This window comes from Grus americana, chromosome 20 (assembly GCF_028858705.1).
Source record: "Grus americana isolate bGruAme1 chromosome 20, bGruAme1.mat, whole genome shotgun sequence".
Classification (NCBI taxonomy): Eukaryota; Metazoa; Chordata; class Aves; order Gruiformes; family Gruidae; genus Grus; species Grus americana.
In genome coordinates, this window is record NC_072871.1 from 10022616 (window position 1) to 10044633 (window position 22018).

Consider the following 22018-nt stretch of genomic DNA (forward strand, 5'->3'; position numbering starts at 1 on the left):
CAAGCCAGTATACAATACTAATGTCATGCAAAAGAAAAAAAAAAACCAAACCATGGCCTCTTCCAAAAATGGTCAGCAAGAGGAGCAAGTAGGCCTTTCAAATCAACAGCAAAACTCTCATTGATCTACAGTGAAATCAGTATCAAACTCTTCTGCAAACCACCCCCAAGCCCTCGTGTAATTTGGAGCATAGATGAAGAGTAGCTAAAGCCAGTCAACTAAAGACAAAATCTTGGCATTGCTTCTTGCAATTTTTTGCAAGAAAAGTTTTAGCGTTGATACTAACTAAGCATCCACATGCTGGCTAGACTAGAAAGCTGCATCTAAGTTAGAGCAGCAAAGCGATCATGCAAGCAAAAGAACAATACGCTACAGAGCCTAGCAGAAATACCCTTCCTTGTTGGAAAAAGATTCCTTTTACACTTTGGTGCATTAGTATCACTTAGCACTTAAACTATCTTGACTGATGTGCTGGCCTAACATGCAGATATACAGAGAATGTATTTAATCATCAGGGAAAGTTGGATTTTACCAATGGTATCATACACTTTCCAGGACAACCTAGGAAAGCTCTACAGAAACACACACATACTCCTACGGGTCAATTTAGGATGGCACAGGCTGAGAAAAAAATCTGTTCCAAGGAACGAAGATCACTTACGATCAGAGTAATAACAACCAGTTTCATTCATTTATTTTGCACAAATATAAACACGTTATGTTAAGCTTCCCTGGCAAAGGCAAGTTAACTCTAAAAGCTATCTCTATATGCTAATGCTATTTTTCCTGTCCTTTTACCAGGTGTAAATTATTTTTTTCCCCAGCCTGGAGCACTCCACAAATATGTAATGGAACGTGAATCATACTGTACCACACGAGCATATTCCACTGGTTCCAGCATGCAGTGCGATATGGCATGCATCAGATCAGGCTTACACAAAAAGAAATAGTGAGATATACGATGGTGATTATTCAAACAAGAAACAAATCAAATGCATTAGCAACATCCATTATGCACTGGAAATGTGGTCATTAAATCTGATAAAGTAAGTATGCAGACTAAGGTGAACTGGTTAGCTTAAAAGGTTTTTATCCACTTAGTTGAAGTAAGCATATTAAAAATAAACTTCAGAAATTTCTTTTTAAACATTAATTCCTGCTGTATTTAAAGTAGATAGAAATATTTCCTTTCTAATAGGCTTAAATGGAATTTAAATCAACCACAGTCACTACTAATAACTAAAGTTTATAAGAATTCCTTGTTTATTTTAGCTTTGGTAAAAACCCACAAATTTATAAGAGAGGTATTTTATGGACTTAAATTAGTTCCTTGTTTTTTGCTCAACTATTATTCTATTACCCATTCAGTCTTTTATACTGAAAATTCTGAATTTTCTTATATTCTAAGCTAGGTTTCGTGGTTTGTTTCATCGCCCCCCACGCATACAGTTAATTACATTTGTATGCACTCAAGTGCAGAAATGGGTGCTACTGAAATAGAGGTAACTCTGTATTAAAAAAGAAATGTCAAAAGAAAAAAATACAGAAATGACGTGGTGTGACAACTACTACGGATACTGCAAAATCTGTCAGTAAACCAGTATAATCTAAGTGGTACTGGACTAGAAGCGAGATAACCTTTATTTACTCCTTCCTTTACCACCAACTTGCTCAACCATATCCTGCAAGCCAATCCCATTCCTGTAGTTTCCTCTACTCTCACCCAGTTGTCTCTAAACAAAACATAAACCTACTCCACTTCCTCGAAAGGCTACCAAGTGTACGCCTCAAATACAGACACGATCTTTAAGCACACTGGAATGTAAGTGATAAGCACTAGTCAGTACTTTGTTATGGACTTGTGGAGGTCATTAAATGAGGCTGGAAGACAGGGCTCTGTCACAGGTTTTATTAGCCTGCAGGTCCCCACTCAAATTTCCTTTATTGCAGATATTTAAAGTTTTTACTATGGTCCACACATTTGGTTCAAACAAATAAAAGATGATGAGGCAGCGGAATGGGACTGAGCTCTCTGCAGAAAGGCAGAGAGATTGTGGGGACAGGCGACTGCCTGATCACGCCTGCCTTTTCCAGGTGCACTGTTCTTTGGAATTTGCAACCAAGACAACAGCTCTCATCTTTCCAGAGAGAAAATGAAAACCACCAAAACCAGCAAGTGCAGGAGAAAGGCTATCATGGCTAAGGAAAGCAAAGGAACAAAGAAAAATCTCTTCAAGCTGAAATAAAATCAGGCAATTGAGCCAAAAGCAAGCAGGCTTGTATATGGGAAGTACAATTTTATTATTGTTTTATATATAGTGGAATTGATATTCCATTTTCACACTTCACCGTAAAGAAAATAAGTATTTTGTTCTGATATGTAAAATGTTAATTCTGTCTTTCCTCCCAGCTCCAGTCTCATTAATTTACAATACAATTCCAGCAACTGTCACAATGGGTCCAAACCGGTTTGTCAAATCTTCTAACCCCATCTCAATGAATAACGGTGTGCTGGTTTTGACAGATTTACAAACCCGTGCAAGAGCAGGTGCAAGAGCATTACTTAATGAACGACTACAAACATCTGTGTATCTTAACTATGGATTCAAAGATTAAGCAACCATTTAAACCGACCAGCATTTATATCACCTTAGTGCTGTGATCAATTGCCTGCTTACAACAAAAATAGTAAATGCAACCATTTCAACTGCTGTTAATTTTCTAGTTTTTTGCTGCTACTCCATATCCCTCACTCCTGCACTATGGAAACATTTTTTTAAATGCTGTGAAGTGATTATGCTATATGCTGTACAGTATGCAAAAATCATGTTATGAAAACTAAGCCTGATGACCCAAAAGCTTACACAGTTTTGGGTTTGTTTTTTTTTTCAAAGACCATCTAAGAAGCATTGTAATGGAAACAAACACTCTGAAGAAATTTAAAAAGCCATGATTTTGTGGATGACAACTGGTGTAAAAGTAGTTCACTTACAGGTACTAATTTCCAATACCATTTGGAAGGAGACTGCTCAGGAAGCAAGGAAAGGAGCGTAGGAATAGGAGAGGAACATCAGCAATGCAAGTTAAAAGCAGTAATACTTAAATGCACTTCAGCAATAAACACTTTCATATTTTAGAGGGGTTGCAGCCTAGAAATTTAGATTTTAAAATATTGAAATGAGACCCACAAGTCAATAGAGTCAAATAGTTAAAGGGATCCTTCAGACCATGCATCAACTTGTAAATTAAACAGTTCTTTAGCCCCTTATCATTGAAGGATACTATCTTACATAAAAAGCACATAAAAATCCCTTTGCCACTAAGATGAAAGTTAAAGAATTGTGCCTTGTTCATACATCACACTTTTATCCCCTTTGCACAGCAATGCCAATTTGAGTAAAGAACATAGGAGTTTTTCTTACGGCTTCATTAAATCATAAATCGGGGGCTCAGATAGCCAATATACATTATGTTTGAGAAAGATCTATTTTACACTCTCCAGAAATGAAAGTGTACTATGGTTTGCAATGTTAGTGCATTGTGATAGAATTTCAAGGGAAAAAGGTGGAAAAAACTACAAACACACAGGTATAACATTTGAATGCCAAGAGTATGCTTACTGGATAGAACTTGAATAAGCCTCTGACTATACATTAGACAATTAACCCATGCAAAACGAATATGCTCCAAGAGCTTTCAAAATATATAATATATATTTTGTGCTGTGAAAGCTGAGTCATATTTACCCATGTAAAGTTATTTTAAGTTGAAACAAGTTATTTTTGTCCAACTGAAACAAGTCAGAAGATACCAGTGAGCTCAAAAGGTAAGGAAGGGCACTGATGATAGACACAAAACAATTTGCATGCACAAAATCTCAGGAGTTTCGAGGACTGGATGCCTCACATTTCTCTGACAAAGAAAATACCAAAATGTTTATATTTAAATCCATTAATCATCAAGACACAAAATCAAAACTGAAGACAAATTTGGTTTACCTTTTGATGCCCTGGGCTTTCCATTAGTTGCTGTTTTAATTTAATCTCTTTCTCTGTTATCTCTCTCATTTTAAGGTTCACCTAAAAGGGCATAGCATAGCAAAGAGATTAAAATACATCTGAATACGTTTCCTTCTTCCTCCCCTTACTTAATGGACAATCCATTCTACGAACATAAAAAATTCATAGAATAATGTGTTACAACAGTTTTCAAGAACAACTATCTAATTAGCAGTAACTATAATCACAACAAGGGAATCCTGGGTTTGCAAAGAAGACATTCTCTTTGGAACGCGACTCTGTTGTAACTCAAAGGGTTTCAGCAACTTAACCTCTACCCTTTGAAAAGGTTCAGTATTTCCGTTAACTGTATTCAAGCCAAACAGAATGAAGTCTATCCTATTATTTTACATGAAAAAATGCTTCACCCAAAAAACCCCCAAATCTCATAGCAACTTGTCTAAAAAGAAAGAATCCAGTTTCTACAGTTTTCCTAATTTTATTCTTAATTATCTTATTTTAAAATTGCCTTAAAAAATTTACCAGCTTTATTACATCATCCCCCCAAAAAAAAACTTGCATTTCCCCAATAGTCTGACTCTCTTTCCCACTGATACCGAAACCTTGGGAAGCCAAGCAAGAAGATGAAATTAGAATATGTTGCAGTAATAATGAAATCCAATACTATTAATAATGATCTGTATTAGAGGATAGTATACCCGACTACCATTGGACTTAAGGTAACAAGTAACAAAGCAGTAATTAAAGCAAATTTTCTTCATCTGAAGTGGAAAAGATGATAGAAGTGCACAGGTAAGAAAGATACTTATCAGAACCCTTTTCCAAATCTGAAAAGTGACAATAAGAAGCAGGCACCCTTTTTTCAAAGTAAATTTTACCTTGTTAATCCAGAAAACCATTGCATCCTCCAAATCATAGGGTAGTTCTTTTGAGGCACTGAATGTAGAGAAACGCTTGACACTAGCAACCACCTTTTCAATGCTGATCATTTCTACAGTATAGGCCATCATAAGAGCGTCAATCATTGCCATATGAGAACTCTAAAAGAGGAAAACAATTAAGTATTGAAAAATAAAATCCTTCAAGGAAAAAAAAAGTTATATATTCCAACTGTGTTTAAAATTCCTGAGGTTGGTGACCTAGAAATTAAGAGCTCTTCATTCCATTAACTATTTTAAATAGTGTTAAATAAAAAGAAGATCATTAGGTGGATTTAATTAAGCTAACCATTTTGATTGGTGCACAGCCCAGATCAGATTCAGACACAGGTGTATCATCACTCTCCATGACGTAAATCCCTTTTCGAGACAGAGCCTGGATCACGGACTGGTGTCCCTGCAGAGCAGCCACCTGATCCCCCTTTAGAATGAGGCTACAGACACGGCAGTACAGCTCGCTGGACAGCAGCAGCTTGATGACGGGTGGTTTAATATGTTCTTGCTCATACTGATCTATGTAAAATGGGTCCTTCAGCTCCTCTGGGACGTTATCTGAAACACGGAAGAAAAGTTTCAACATGTGACACCAGTAAGTGGCATCAGTTATAAACAAAAGCAAACATTTTTACTTGAATTCAAAGACAGTATATGAAAGAACAAAAAAGCACAAAAATACTGACTGTAATTAAGTCTGCAGTTTCACATTGCAAATGGTTTTCAATAGGTCTTTGTGCTTATATTTTAATTAAAGCATATATAATTGGCTCCCGCCATATACATACTTAGTAAAAATCCTATACATTAGCAGTTAGCTTTCTCAAGCTACTAGAGTCCCTTTCAAGAAAGCACTTCAACATGGACAAAAATGTCCCACTGTCCTCTACGCATCTCTAGCTGTTTCACTGAGTAAGGCCCAGCTTAATCAGAATGATACACTATCAGCTCTACTGATTAGAGCATATTATTAGTATTTTAATTGGAATTATAAGTTATTTACTTAGATCACAGGCTAAAATGCTCTGTGTATCAGACGAGCAAAGTATACATATCTTCAAAGCCAAATTTACAGCTACTTCAAGCAATATCCCAAAACATCTGTGCACAGCAATTAAATAACCGCAACACTCAGTCACTAAGAGGGGCTGGCCAAACATTCTCAAACTGAAAAAGAAAACTAAGTCACCTATTTCTTGGTTCTAAACTGCCAAAGTTCATAGACAGACCGAAATATTTGACTAAAACCTTGAGCATTTTACAAACGGTTTGCAACAACTCAGTCTCCCGTGAGCTGATTGTCTATTTTTTTGACGACAAAAGTGTTGAAGCAAACTACTGCAGCTTTTCAGCCTTTAAATAAAAATTAGAGCCTATGAAGCAAAACCACTCCACCTGGATTAAACATGAATTTTAAACCAAGCCTAAAATTAACTACTTTTGGAACGGCACAATTTCCACAAGTCGTCTTATGATTTTATCAAACCGAACACAGATCCTGAGTGTGTTAATTTTAACTTGCACGTAAATTAGTAACACAGAAGACTTCATCCTCCCACATCACTTCTTCCTCACCAGTTCCCAACCTTCATAAAGACTTCCACTTTTGCTAGGAATCAACACAGCTTCGTAGCTGCCAGGAAAGAAAGGCACTAATGACAACTAATATTCTGATGACTCTAAACATGTCCAAGGCATTTCAAACCCATACGTCGCTAGCTGAAGTACTGCTAGTGTTGAAGGTTGTAACGCTACAGCACAAGGCAAATGTCAACTGATTACAACAGTTGGAAGTGGGAGGAAACGCTGTTGTGAGCAATAGTTTCTTGGTCTTACTGAAAAGACATAAAACAAGTTAAAAATTGATATGTCCCAAAATAAATACTTCTACTTATGTTCAGTAATCAGACTAGAAGCTATTGATCTTTATAATAGCCTAGCAGTAATAATGAGTCTTCAACTCCAGGAAAATACTTTTTAGCCTCAAGTGTGTTGTCTTACTAGAAGCCTGACATTTCATAATTTTCAAACATAAAATTCTATCTTATGCTATCCAGTCACTCTGAAGATCTTCCCCCGAAGTCACTTCAACAGTTCATTTTAAATATGTACATCTACAGTTAAAAGAATTAATTTGCCAGCATATTCACTTTTCATTCAGCTCATTTCTAGAATAACTGAATTTCTCCATTCAATAAACCTCCTACCCATAGCATATTTTTGAACTCCAAAGTAAGCCGCACAGTATTTGTATACTGCAGAGCACTTAATGTTCATAAAGAGAAACGGAGACCAAATGTTATCAATTACATGAGCCAGAAGTACATCTCACTTAAATAAAAATATGTAGTAAACCAGTGTTGTTGTAACAGCTCTCAGTCATACAGTACTGCCCCTATTTTTCAAAACTGAAAGCTTTTTGAAGGTTTTTTAAAACTAAGATCACTGTTTTTCCTTTATGTGACATCGAATGGTGATATATGGACTATATAATGAAGATGGTTGGAAGAGACACAATAAAACCCCACTGGCAGTACATAAGTAGCATTTGTTAACGTGGGTGTCCATTTTTAGTGAAATGGATAATAAATTCAAATATTTTTAATCTTCTTAACATTAGACAACCTGACCTAAAATCAAAGGCCGTTGAAAGCTAATTCCATTTAATGGTCATTGCCACTTCCAGAAAGCAAACTAGAGCTCCCATTTCTAAAGGCTGGGGAAAGATCCAAAAGTCAAAACGTAAAGCAGCTCACGTAATTCAACATTTTAGCTTCATTACAAGCAGCTACACCTTTAACAACCAAAGATACATTGCTTTTTACTAAAATTATGTGTGAAAGGAAACAATAGAATAGAATACTAGCTCATAAAATATACGTGAAATGCATTTGTGCTAAGAGCATTAGCACCACTCCAAGTTTTGAAGGCTTTTTGAAACAAAAAAATGCAAATTCAAAATGTCTGAAATCTGAAGGGTTTTAGTACGAACATCTGCCCTTCAGCAGCTCCACAGACCCCCGCGGAGCAGGGGAACCGAGGTGACAGTCTGCAACTGTGCTGAGAGTAATGGCTGGACAAAGAAACCCTGAACTTCCCGCAGCACATCAGCTGCCCAGCCACCTACACAGACCTGCATCGGCAAACAGCCGGCTCACTCCTCATTTTCTTCAGGTCCCTTTTCCACAAGGTAGGCTGCAATTATTTTATAGACTGTAACTACAGAAAGCAAAAAGCATTCTCTCCAACACTAACATACCCACAAGGGATATAATCTATTGCATTGGGGTCTTTACACAAATTATTAAAACAGAAGCAACTACTGGAACGTGATGCTCAGCTTCCTGTGTGCCGGGGCAGTAAGGCCTCCCCCATTAATTTTTATTTAAACTAGCAACATTTTAATGATTTTTAAAAGCCTTTTCTAGCAATAAATGGATCTAGTTCTTAGTGATGAGATTCCACGTCACAGAAATCAATACATTAAAAAAAATACAGCTGGTATTTTTGCTACTGTTCTTTAGTCTGAATGTCTAGTCGAGAGATCTGAAATCTTCTTGTATACTGAAGAACCCTCTAACTTCATGTTTCTGATCTCCATATAATTGCTTAAGGAGTGAAGGGATTTAGATTGACCAGGATTAAAGATACAGGGAGGTGGGGGGCAACTTCTAGTACCAGGATTAATAATTTGAATACTATCATAAGAAGTTATTCGTAAACATTAATCCTCCCACCACTGCAACTTAGTTCACTTGCCCGGTTTTATTTTCTGCATTAGAGTACACAGCACTTCTGCCAGCTAAATTTGCCTATCTGTGACAGAAAGGAGCAGTTTTATAACTCATTTGATGTCCTGACTAAAGGCCCACAGAAATTTTAAGATATAAAAACCACATCAAAGTTCAAGGGTGATAATATTAACTTTACTATTTAATTCAAATTTATTTTATACTGGACATAATAGTACTATTCACACGGCAGGCACAAATAAGTGAGAAATAAGTGGCAGGAAAAACTGTGATGCAAAAAAGGATGCTATAGAAGTACGATATTTGGAAGTTTCTCAACTCAGTTACATAGTTGGAGATGCCTTGTACATAAGGCAATTCTCTCAAATGGGGTGACATAGCCTTCCTAGACACACACAGACACAAAAAGTATTCTAACTGTGAAGTATCTTCAATATTTGAAATCCCCATCTGAAAATGCTAGATAAGAGTCCTCTCTTTCACATCTCTGCTAATTGTTCTTATCTGTAGTATAATGCCACATAAACCACTTGCAGCACCCAGGTCTGCTCATTCTCCAAAATATCTTTAAAAATGTCAAAATTGCCACATTGTCAAAAACCTCAGAAATACATTGTCAGTTTTAGAACAATTACACACAGTTAACCTAACGCTAATTTAAATAACACACTATGGATACACAAGTAGCCACTGGTATTATGGATAGCTTTTCTCCCCAGTTTTTATGGATCAGGCAAACTCCAAACGTGTCATGTGCTTTTTGCTTGCCTCACTGCAGAATGTGTTGATGTTTTTTTTGAAGAGAATGTCCCGGTCTTTCCAAGTCCCAGTTTCTATAAGCATCTTTTTCAACACCTTACTTTCATGACCTATAACTGAACTTAGATGTTAGAAAAATTCAGTTCATTAAAACTTGTATTTTTACGAATTTATGCTTTGCAATATGGAAAAAAATCAGTATGAAAAATTAACTTCTGAGCAATTCTAAGCTATAGCTACAAAAATTTCTGCTCAAGCAGTTTAACAAAAACAAAGCAAACCAAAAACAATTAAATCACGTCCTTTTTTTTTTTGCTTATGAAAAGATCTCTGATACCATCTTAATTCCAAAAGGAAGTCACTTTTATTTTACTATTGCATGTTATCTAAAAGCCTGCAAACACCTTCTGCTTTTCCTAATGTGCTTTCTGAGTTCTTACCCCAAGAAAATTTTAGCATCAACTTCAATGCAAGCTTTACAGTTGCCAGTTTTAGACAAACTGAGATGTTTGAAAGACAAAGCTCAGAAACTACCAGTGTTTTTGTAGTAACTTAAAAACAATGGCACGTAACCTGATCATCAGATCTGTGAAGGCATGCATCATTAATCCAGTTCGTCCTAGGTTTTCTATCAAGAACTGTCGAAGAATTTACGACACCACACTCAGAGTATCAGAGTTCAGTGGATCTCTTTCACACATGGATTTTATGTGAATTTTATACCATGATACTTAGTTGCATGCAGTCAGCTTATTATAAGGCAAAAGTGACCATTTTTGTTGTTTCCCACACTTATAAAAACAAAGTAATAACATTTTTTCCAAGTTTCAGCAGCACAAACTGTGCTCCTGCCTCACTAAGCCTCCTGGAGAGATACCTCTACCAGCTATTTTTATAAGAGATGAAGGACTCAAAAATAAACCATCATAATTTCTCACGCAGCAAGTCTTTTGGCCTGCTCCATCATATCCATGAGCTCTAATCTCTCAAAAAACCTGACAGTTCCAAGTATAAATCATTGTGTCCAACAGAATTTACAGGATTACAGAAATAACTGTACTTGTAACAACCACCAGACAATTATTGCCAGACTCCCCTCTCCTCACTTTAGGGTAGGGACCATTTCTTCACCATCTCACTTACAAAAACCTGTTCAAAGACTATTACCTGATTATGATTCAATAAAAAAAAATAGAGCAATCTGAACAAATTTGACTTATCCCTTGAACTGAAGAAGTGGATACACCCCAGATCTTATTTTACCTCCAGAAGCATGAAGAACTGGTTTCACATGGAAAGAGAGCCAAAGCATCACAGTAAACAGAATGAAGCTTATTCAAATTCTGAGCAGGATTTCATTAGTATCAGTATCTGTTCACAGAATTATTTAGTACTGTATGGATGTCTCTAAGCTGCAGATCAGGAGCAGAAGCTACACTTTCTCAGCAACTAAGACCAACGGCATTATAATAAAAATATTCTTTGTTGGTTCTTACTACAGAATTGTATTATAAACGCCGTAAGAGATCTGTAATATTACATATGAAAATTTACATACAACGGGCAGGAAAAAAAACAAAAACAAGCAAGCCAAAGACTTTGTATACTGCTGGTGAGAGTGGCTGCACTCTCATTATCATATCTTTTGATCAAGCATAAAGCCACAAACCAGGATGAAGCAGAAGAGACAAAATAATAATTATGGAATCCTTCACCCCTATAAACTTCACACAAGTAGTATTTGCAAAACACATCAGCTTTCTTGAAAATATTTTCATTATGGAGCTGAGAAGAAAGCTAACAAAGAACAGAAGCATGGAACCCAGAGGTTTAGGCAATTTAGCCCAGGAAACATGCTCACACTGCCCCTACCAACTGGTAACTGTGGGTAGCTATTATGATACCGTAAAACTTTATTTAACAGGTAAGTATTAAGTACTTCAAAGACAAAAAAAAGCCACAACTTGCATTTCCCCTACAATGCATTAGAATAGTGCTTGGCTTTCCTGCCTGTGTCTTACCAAAAGTCTCAGGCTAATGTTAGCACTAAGTCTGGAAACTATGTAAAGCTCCTAGCCCTAATAAATAAAATCCACCAAGTACCTTTTGAAAAATCTGAATTTTACAAGCTGTTTTAAAGAAGCAACAATATTTATTATGGAAAGGGCTGCAAACAACCCATTTGCTCACAGCAAGCTGCGATGCTGAAACACTTCCATATACTTCCATATCTAAATTTTAATATTATAACCATGGTGACGGAAAACATAATTTCTAACCATGGTGATGGAAAACATAATTTCTACACATAAATTAATGCTGTAATAACTAAATCTGGTCAGAAATCAAAATTTTTCATTGTTTGTTTTCCCAAGTTGTACCAAATGAAAATGCGTTCCTTCTGACTGCTGCTGCGCAGAGCCCGAGGCTTTACAATCTCTCAAACGTATAGGTTTCCCGATGTTTGTGCACAGACTTTTAGAATGATCCATGACAGTAGTCCCAGATCTATCTGGGGAGAGGGAGGGAGTGACACTGAATGGGGAAATCCCTTCCTTCACAACACCTTCCTCTCTGTCCTCTGGAATTTGGACAAGCAGTTGTAAGACTTCCCTCTGGAATCCATCTGTGACATCCAGGCAGCCATCACAGACAGCCATCACAGCTACAGGCTTCCAGAAACAAACCATTCAGCTCAATTCCTATGCAAGAAGAGGGGTCGTCTCACTAGCAGTCTTTGTGTTGAAGAGAGAAGGTAGCTGTGCTCTTGTTTGGCTACCAAAATTCTCTCTTTTCATGGCCAGAAGGAAAAAAAGGAGGAATGCATCATCAAATGAAACAAAGCCCAAACTGGGACTTCAACTCCAAATTATGTTTCATGCATGCTCTCAGTAATTTGTCCTTGAGGAAAAAAAGAAAGGATGAAGAATTTTCCTACTTAGATGCCAGCTTAGATGTGGAGAATTCAAATATCCTGTAACAATAAATACAATATGTGGTTTCAGGTAAAACCTGCAGTGATGAATGACTTTTAGTAACAGTCTACACTAGAATCAAATTCCTGTTCTTGACCATTCCCACACTTAAGCATGAGCTTAGCCTTACTCAGATGAAAATGAAATCCAAGATACACACTAGCATTTGAAAGCTTAATGCATAAAATTATGTCAATTCATGTATGTCAATTCCAAATCTAACATTCCAGAAAAATACTCTTTACTTAGCCACCTGAAGGCAGTTATGGAAACCCTATCAGATAAGAATTACTTCAGAACATAAAAGCATTTTAATATTATAAACAGAGAAGCATTTTTTCTACCAAATTGACCAGAACAAAGTCTAAAATAATTTAAAAAAACCCCAAAACTTTCACCTGTATAGTAGAGATTTTATATAAGTCACAATTGCTTGGTAGCTGTACAAGACCCGCTGAACAACATCCAATATCTTAAAACAAGAACATAACCCTGAGAGATGACAAATAACATATTAAGTTCAAATATTATTCAAAACAATAATCACATAGGCAAACCTTTTTCAGCTGATCTCTCTATGAACTGAAGAGGCTAATAAATTTCTAAGTATTTTGCAATGCTACTCCAGAAGTAATGGTTGCTACGTGACAACGCCTTGCAGGAGCCATTTCAAAAAAATCAAACTAAATTTCCATGGGCCACGGTCCTGCAGTGGTACTCTCACACACACACACACACACACACACACAAACCTTACTCACTGGAGCTAACCAACAACGCAACACCAAAAGCCCCAGCAAAAATATTTTTTCCTACTGTTCGTGGCATTTAACTTCTATTAAAATGTACTCCGAACAAGCCTAAATAGAAGCAGAAAAACTGGCAAAGGCTGCTACAGACTTCTCTATGCTAGAGATCACATCACTGTCACTGTGAACGGTGGGTTTCTTTGCCGAAATTTTTAGTCAAAGGAAAGCCAAATACTTATTCAATGTAAGTCCGTGTTGTTGAGTGCATAAACAGACTTGCTGTTAACCAGTTAACTGGTCCAAGACATAGAGATACAACCCTGAGTTCTAGAGTCCCAGAAGACACTACCAAGAAACACAAGGCCATAAAGCTTTCTCTGCAGCGTAGGATCCATGCCAGTCAATTCTAATTTAGGATTAGCTTTCTTTCGAAACACAGTCATAATATAAATAGTGCGTCTCCATGTCTGGAATATCCATTTTATCTCTGATCACTAAAAAGTCTTCAGGAAACATTACAAACAGTTCCAGCAACTGAAAAATATTTACACGAGGAAATGCCTGTTCGGTTCTTTTAAGTTATCAATGTTTTACTAACACCCTCCCAAAATTCCCATATTTTTTAAATGTCATCTGATAAATGGGGTTTTTTTGTCCCTCGTTGCTTGTAATGAAGTATCTTCACTAATATTAAACATTATAAACCCATGATTTTCTGTTTTTCCTATAATCACTAACATGAGAACACTGACAGAACTGGAAATATTAAAAAAGAAAAATAATTTAGGAAAATATTCCAACAAGGATTAATATTTAACTGCAGGAATGGACTGCTTTTCTTCAGCCTTGTCACAAAGTAAGCTAGTGCTAATCCATTAAGCATATTATGAGTTTGGCGAATTAGACTTAGATTAACAGGGCTACCTCATTTTCCAAAACAAGATTCTGTACATGTTTTTATCATAGGTTTTGTTCTGGATAAACAAAAAACACATGTATTCCATCATATATCTTCATAATGAAGCTACTTAAACTCAAGATGTAATTCAGAATAGACAGATAGATCTAGTTCAAAACAAAAAAGCAAATTTCAATAAATGTCAGGAAAATACTGTACAAATAATACTCCAAGAACCTTTATTTTTATGTTTGACTGAAAAGGTTTATGACAACAAGAGAAAGAACAACTCCTCTATCACCTACAACCTGCTGTTTAATGTCACAGAACACAAACTGTACCTGCTCATTCAATATTTCTTTTATGTAAAAGAACGTTGGTGATCACAAATGGACTGCTTTTTTAGTTCATTTGAAGCCAAAACCACAATCTGACCAAAAAAAAAAGTCCTAACTGAACATACAAAAGGTATCGAGGTCCTAGCATCCGTTGGCCAAGATGACTAGCCAAGGAAGCACACTAAAGCCTTCGCAGCCTGGAGGGACTTGGGGCCTGCAAGCAGTGACAGTTCTGTGGAGGAAAGTCTACCTAGCTACAATGAGGATTTACACATTTCAATGTATGCATTCCTCACAAGCACAATCTGTAAACGTTCACCATTAGGTTTGCTGATTCAGGGCATCTCATCTAGTTCCATTATTCCTGTCGAAGGTACCAGGAAACATACAATATTACAAGAGAACAGACTGTCATATTATTGACATTTAAAACAAAGGTCATTTAAGCCAAATTTAATTACTTCTGGAATGGCAGGGGGGACCAAAAAAGCAAGAACAAAACCAAGAATTACTTCCAGATGAAAGTGATCTTACCTATTCCGTAGGCTTTAGCACAGATCCATTGTAGATTAGCAGCTATTTTTGCTCTGGCTGAATCATAGAGCTCCAAAGGGACAATCTCAACTGCACTATCTGTCAGGGCATCCATTTTTCTCCTGGTACTATCTCCACCCGCACAAACATCAACATCCACCATCTAAAACAAAAACAAAAGACAGCGTTCTTGTGCGCAAGCGATCGCTCCCATTGCATTTTTAAACCCGCACGGGAGAGGAGTTGGCCGAAGGGATGGCCAGCGCGCATTATACCAGGCACAATACGGTGGGCTGAACACCACAGGCCCGACATCCCTCAGGATTTTCATTGGAAGGGCTTATTTAGCAATTTAAAATCCACTCGGAAATCAAGAGACATCCGAGCCCGGAGCGAGCATCCCTTTTTTCGGAAGCCGCGGATTTGCTCACAGAAAGCCCTTTGCCAAGGCGACGAGCTGGCGGTGGCGAAAGAAGAAAGGCGCAGCCCCATCACCTGCCCGACCGCCGGAATAAAGAAAGGCTGGGGCGCTCCCTCCCCACCCTCCCCGCGCACCCCCCGCCGCTCGCCCCCCGCAGCCCCCGCACCGCCTGGCAGCCGAACAATGCGCCCAGGTACCGCGGCCCCCGCCCGCACCGCCCCCGCCCCGCGGGGCCGCACCGGGGACAGGGGCAGGCCCGGGGCAGCACCTGGGGCTCCTTCCCTCGCCTCGCCCGGGAGAAGCAGCAGAGGTTTCTCGCCCGCACCCCCATGCCCGCGCAGCTCCGCACCGCTCGCCCCGCCGGGCGGCGGGAAGCCGCGCCGTGCCGGAGGAGGGCAGGGGGGGACGGCGGCTCTCCCTCCCCGCCGCGGCCCTGCCCGCATCCCCGCCCCCACCCGGGAGGAGGAGGAGGAGAGGGAGGAGGAGGAGGAGGAGGGAGAGGGGCGCAGCCCACCCGGCGCCGGGAGGCTGCTCCGCGCACGGGAGCCGCCGAGCCCCCACCGCCGCCGCTTCCCCCCTCACGCCCGCCCGCCGCGGCCTACAGGCCCCGCCGCCTCACCTTTCCGCGCTACCGCTGCCTCATCCTCGGGGCGGGGGGCGGCCACCGCCGCGGCGGCGCCCGGGGCCCCGGCAGCGCGCCGAGAGGCGGGAGGAGGCTCGGCGGGCCGGGGCCGGGGCCGGCGCCGGTGCGGGAGGGCGGGCGGGAGGGGAAGGGAAGGAGCCGCCGCTGCCGCCGTCGGGCCGGGGCTGCCAACGCTCGGGACCGCGCGCGCGCGCATGCGCCCGCCTCGCGCGCGCGCCCTCTCTTCTCACCCCCCCCCCCCTCCCCGTCCACCTCCTCCTCCTCCTCCTCCTCCTCTCCCGGCCGGCCGGGGCGGCGCGCGCTCGGCGGGAAAGGAGGCGGGGCCCGCTCCCGCGCGCGCCGCCAGGCCCGGGCCGGCGGGCGAGCGGGTTGGGGGGGCAGCACTGCGCAGGCGCGGGGCTCGGCCGCCCGCGGCCCTCGCTAGGCAACCGTTACCAGGGCGACGGGGACCGGCCCGCGCGTTGCGGGGAGCCCTGCTCCTCTCCCGGCCCCGCCGCAGGCCCGGGCAGCCCCGGGCGGGGGTAGGCCTGTCCCGGCCCGAGAGGGGGTAGCCCTGTCCCGGGCCGAGCGGCGGGCCCGCTGCGCGGAGCTCCCGGGGGCCGGGCGAGCCCTCGGGTCCTCAGCGCCCTGCCGGGCCCCGCAGCCCACGGGAGGCGCAGAGGCCCGCGGCCTGGTCAGGCCGCAGAGACTTCCCCCTTGGGAGGGAGCCCCGCCGCCTCCCCGGGTGGTGACCCCACGCTGCGGCTTCCCGGCCCTGGCTCCGGGGTCTGCCGTGGGGGAGTGGTGACAGTGACGGAGCCTTGGTGGTCAAAACTGGGGTGGACGGCGGGAGCGACTTGAGTCCCCGCCGCGTTGCAGCGATGCGTGGGGCAGGGCCTGGCCCTCTAACCCGCAGCCCGGGAGACACCCGGGGTTTGCACGGGGAACCAGCTCGCAGGCAGAACCGCGGGGTCGGGGTGTGCAGTGACTGGTGCGGCCGAGCTCCGCCACCACCAGCCCGCTGTCCCCTTCTCCCCCCCGGGCAGCCTGGCGTGCCTCTTCCAGCCGTGTCGCAGCTGGTTGTCGTCTTCACTTGGGCCTCCCGTTTTAATGCAGGGAAGCGCAGAAATGCCCAAGCAACTTTGTGTCCTGATTGTAAAGCACTAGTTGTGGAAACCTTTAGGTACACGATAAAGTCCACTGTGGTAAAATCAGATGTTTGTTTAATCACGTGAGGGATTGAGGTCTCTCTCTCTGCTGCCAACCACTGTTGATAATCAGAGATACTTTTCTTCAGGTTATTACAAATAATTTCCCGCAAGACTCGATGCGTTGGTATCTACGCACGATCAAAGGATGTCAAAGATGGTTTTCAGGCAGAAGCCTGGCTCATGCGTCTTGTGTGTTTCTTAGCAAATAGAGAATTTCTCCACCTGGTTTGTGTCATGGTCCGTAGATAACAGCAAGAAATGTTTGACCGGCGTAACATGTCGCTTGTTGTTCTTTGCTGGGTGCAGTTAGACTATCGAAATCACCTTGGGGCTGTTCTGCTGGGCACAGTTAGACACCGTTGTCTACCAGCCGCTGTCCTGCCGCCCGCACGGGACCCTCCGGGCTCATCCCACCCTGCGCCGCGCACTGCGCTTGTGATCAGAACTCGATCCCGCAGATTAACTCGCTTGACAAGTGAGTATCAGGGCTCATCTGAAAAATGAAGCTACATGATTAAGTGAGTAGAGGTTCAAGCCTTTAATGCCTGTACTGGGTAGATGAATTACCTTAATATCCATCTAGTGAAAATGTGATTAAAAGTTTAGCTGCACAACAGTGATAGCAGACTGACCTACCTAATTTTGTTATGATTCTCATAAATTATTTTTTGCTGCATGTAACTGGTAGATTATATAAATGTTTCAAAATCATTAAAGATTAATTTGTGTCTGTCTTAAGATTCAACATTTATTTCCCTATGTCTTTTCAAAGCGCAAGTGGAGAGCATTCTGCTTCGTGTCACCAGGAAATACGATCTGGCGTTCAAAGGTTATTCCAGCCTCTCTCGCTCTTCCATATTGCAAGATCGTATGCGATTAAGGTAGAAGTCCTTTGCAAACAACTGGCTAGTTGTTTTGTAATCTCCGTTTGAAGAGTTCCATTTTCAATACAGTTTTTCCAGGCTGTCGTTTTGTGACGTTATCATTATAACAGGCTGCTCTTGTTTTTAGATTAAGCATTAAGGCCCAAATCGCCTTAAACTCAAGAAGAATGTTTGCATTTATGTGGTGGGTCAGGCATTACGTGGACTGCAGGAGGAGAATGGCCCTTTGACTCAGAGCAGGTGACCTGTATGCGAGGGTGAAGGTGCAGCCGGGAGAAAACGGACCTGCTTTTTCCTCTGACGTATTTTTGCTAGAAGTAAAGAATGGATCCAGTTAAACTTACCAGAATCACTTAGAAATACATTTTAAGAGGATGGCGGACTACCCCTGCAAAACCAAGCCAGTATTACCTGGACCCTTGGAACTCTCTGAATAAAAAAGTGGAAAAAGTTTGGCTCAAGAAAATGAACATTGTGGAGAAAAAGCACAGGGGGAAGTCTAGTGGTAAAGGAGAACACTCTCCTTTTGCAGGCTGCTGATGCTCTTAGGATCCTGGCCTTAGAATTACCTCTTGCTCTCCCCCTTGCCCTCACCCAGCGCTATCCTCCGACCTGCGTTTATGCATCGCTGTCTTCCAGCCCTGCGTGAAATGAGCTGCCGCTTCTTCCTGCACGGTGACACCCTGCAACGCTGTCACTTAGGGCATTTGCCTGGCCTTAACTGGAAGCTGAAATGGATGTCTGGGGAAACTTTGTAGCTGCTGATGAAGTGGTTTGTCAAGAACTCGGCACCATCCCACACCAGCGTCCTCAAAATTGTCCCGGAGATAAAAAGCCTGCATTTAAAGTGGGAGGGTCATCAGTGGATTGCTAAACGTGTTTGCTTTTTCCATGAGAAAATAAATGACTCTCCCATTTTCAGCAGCAGTAAATTCATCTTTAATTTGTGTACCACTTGTTTCTTTCCTGTACTCCACTACTAAACATGCTTTGAGGCTTTTCTTCTGGAAAATGTTAATACAATTCTTTTCTATATGAAATAATTTTCCTATTAGTCTTCTGGATTCCTTAACCATTCAGAGTGGGCGTACATGTGAACTGACAAATACTGCGCAACTTGTCTTCCAGCAGAACTCTGAGATTAATTACTGGCATGTAATACCTTTGAGAAATTACCATATTCAAACACGACGCCTATTCCATGTAACAAAGCTAAACTCACGTGCTTGTTTCCTGCCGTACTGGCAGAACGTCTGGGATCTCGGTTTCTTCCACCATCTTTCATTTATCAATATGGGAGACTACGCGTAGAATAGGAATATCGGTCCCTTGTCAGGTCTAATTCATATTGTAAAATAATGCATAGTCTGTAGAAATATAAATGTGCTGTGCGCTGGGGTCGTATGGGGTGGAGACACCTCCCGGGTCTGTAGGGGAAGCGAGCGCTGACCCGTCAGCGGCACCGATCAGGACCTGCCGGTTAGAAAGCCAGCAGGGGATCGGGATTCTCCCCCAGCATTGCAGAAAGCACCTCCAGATGAAGGAAAACGCGTATCTGCTGGAGGCAGCGTGAAAGCCCGTGCTTCACTGTGTCCCTGCAGCTATTTCTGGAGGAGGAGGGCCCCGTGCGATGCGCCTACCTGTCACATAATGCTCTTAGTGCTAAAGTTGGCGAAAAAGCAAAGCAAGGGGCTGTAAGTTGAGAATTTCGACGCGCTGGGGAGCCCGATTTCTGCTTCGTTTACTTCCCTCCATTAGGACTCACCACTTTCGAAAGTGGTGATTTCCCATCTTTCACCTTTTTTCTTCCTCTCCCCAGGAAAAGAAGAGTTATTAGCAGGAGGGAGAGACCTTCCCTCCCCCAGCCCCTCCAACGCTGCCCGCGGCCAGCCGAGGTTTACCCTTCCCCACAATCAAACCCTGTACAGGTGGGTTTGCTCCAGGCAGCGTCGCCACCAAGCAAACAAGAAGAATCCACTCTGGTCTGCTGTTTGCTGCGCTCCTCTTCCCTCCGGATGGTTTATAGCCCACATCCGTCGGGACCGAGCTGCCTGCTCATCAGCACTGCTGCGGGAGCGCTTGCTAATCCGCCCCTCCTCTTCGGCAGCGTCTAAAGGTGGGAGGCTCTATCTGGGAAGAGGTTCTTTGATTTCTGTCTTGTTCAACAGCTCCCGCCTGTGCTCTCAGGAACAGCGAGAGAAGACAGTCGAATGAACCAACGGGAATTTTTTCCAGTTATCCTCACAAAATTTCTGTGATGCTCAAAAGTGCTGAGGACGGCCGCGGCAGGGGAGCAGCTCGTGCGCACTTGCAGCCCAGGCTGCCTGCAGCCCTCTCCTTACGGCTCTATTTTCGACCCTGGACTTATTTTGAACTGCTTCTCTGTGCTTAATTCTGCAGGGCCTCGTTTGCCCTGGTGCTGAGCACTTAATAGCCCTGGCTGGGATCGACTTAGAGCCTGGGCGCTTCTCGAGGTCGCCGCAAAGGGTGGGCGCTGGTACCACCACTGCAGGCTGCCGGGAGGAAGAGAAGTCTGTCTTCTCTGGGCCCGTAGGCTTTAGCATCCCCCAGCACGCGCTACAAAGTTCAAGAAAAGTTACGTCTTGCTAGAAATTCACTAGGGAAAAAGAGATGTAGTCAAAAAGACATTTAAAATATCGCCTGAATGAACGGAGCGGGGGTACTGTAACATGGGGGCGAAAGGGGGGACTGGCACACCCCTCATTCCGTTGCTTCTCTGACAGCTTTAAAATGTCTTTTCCTCCCTTGTACAAAATAGTTTCCTGTGAGAGTTCATCATATCGCCAGCCTTAAGGAGGAGGGAGCAGAGTATTATTCTCAGTAATGGAACAGGCATTTCAGTGCAATTGCCAACACCACGGGAACAGTTTCTACGGCATGATGCCAGTGTCGGTAATTACTTATATCCAGTTCTGTAACTCCTGAGGAATATGCAGTGGCACGGCCTTGTGCATCGGGGAACCGCATGCAACTATATTTCTCATGCAAATAAAGAAAACAAATTATGTACAGATAGTAGGACTCTATTTCATTCATGCGTTCGTGTTACTTTAAACGCAACGTGTGTGCAATTCAGCTATTGTGCTGATGAGTGCAACAAGTTTTCAGATTTATTTCTTTTCCCCTTGCTTAAAACGTCCGACGTGTATCAAACGATGCCGGGGAAGTACCGCTTCACACCTCCGCCTGCCGTTCGGGCCTTGCCTGGGCTTCCCCTGGCAGCCCACGGGGCTGCTCCTGCCCCTCCGAACCCAGGGACCGCTCCGGGGGGAAAGGAGCCGGGCAGGGACCACCGGCAGCTCCGGTCCCCGCAGAGAGGGGCTTCGCCCCCACTGGCGTGCGCGGTGTGAGGGCGATCCCGGTCGCATTTAAAATAATACTTCTATTCGGCGCTTATCTTGGAAGCGCTGTACAAACATGAATTAATGGCTCTGTTACTGCCAGGGGGAGAGGGAGGGCTGACGGCTCGCCCTGCCTGGCTCTCGTGGGGAGCCAGACCTCCCGTTGCTGCCGCCGGGAGCGGGATGCTCCCTCACCGGGCTTGCGGTTATCTGCAGCAATTGCAGTGCTGGAGGTGCTGGCTGGGGGCTTGAAGTGCCCGCATTAATAATAGGAGGGGGTTGAGCGTGTAAGATATTTTTATCTATAAGATTATTTATATTTAAAGTCCCTGGGCTCTGTTTAGGGGGATGACGGGTCAATAGCATTTACAGCCCACCAGGTTTTCCAGAGAGACTTTCCTACGAGGTTTGGTCCCACATGCCTTCCGTATGCCTTGTCCTTCCTCGAGCAACCCCAGCCAGAGAGACCCCAGGGACGAGCTGGGTGAGTGCTGAAAGGTTTCTGGGTGTTGCAGTGATCTAATTAACAAGCGAATGAGATTTTTCTGTATTTCCACGTATC

General features: G+C 42.7%; 1 protein-coding gene across 5 annotated transcripts in view; it reads right to left on the minus strand.

Moving 5' to 3' along the window:
- CAMSAP1 (calmodulin regulated spectrin associated protein 1) overlaps positions 1 to 22018 on the minus strand; it is a 35941-nt gene that overhangs the window by 11518 nt on the left and 2405 nt on the right. Inside the window, exons 1-6 of one of the 5 annotated variants that reach the window (XM_054848836.1) lie at positions 15997 to 16178; positions 14957 to 15119; positions 5247 to 5509; positions 4898 to 5059; positions 3999 to 4079; positions 2993 to 3025 (exon numbers count right to left, since the gene is read on the minus strand). In XM_054848836.1, the coding sequence (XP_054704811.1) occupies positions 2993 to 3025; positions 3999 to 4079; positions 4898 to 5059; positions 5247 to 5509; positions 14957 to 15119 (702 nt within the window). In that variant the 5' untranslated portion in view covers positions 15997 to 16178. Of the gene's footprint in view, positions 1 to 2992; positions 3026 to 3998; positions 4080 to 4897; positions 5060 to 5246; positions 5510 to 14956; positions 15120 to 15616; positions 15790 to 15996; positions 16179 to 22018 lie in introns of those variants that run through there. The other 4 variants (XM_054848833.1, XM_054848837.1, XM_054848835.1 and 1 more) reach the window with 4 other exon arrangements.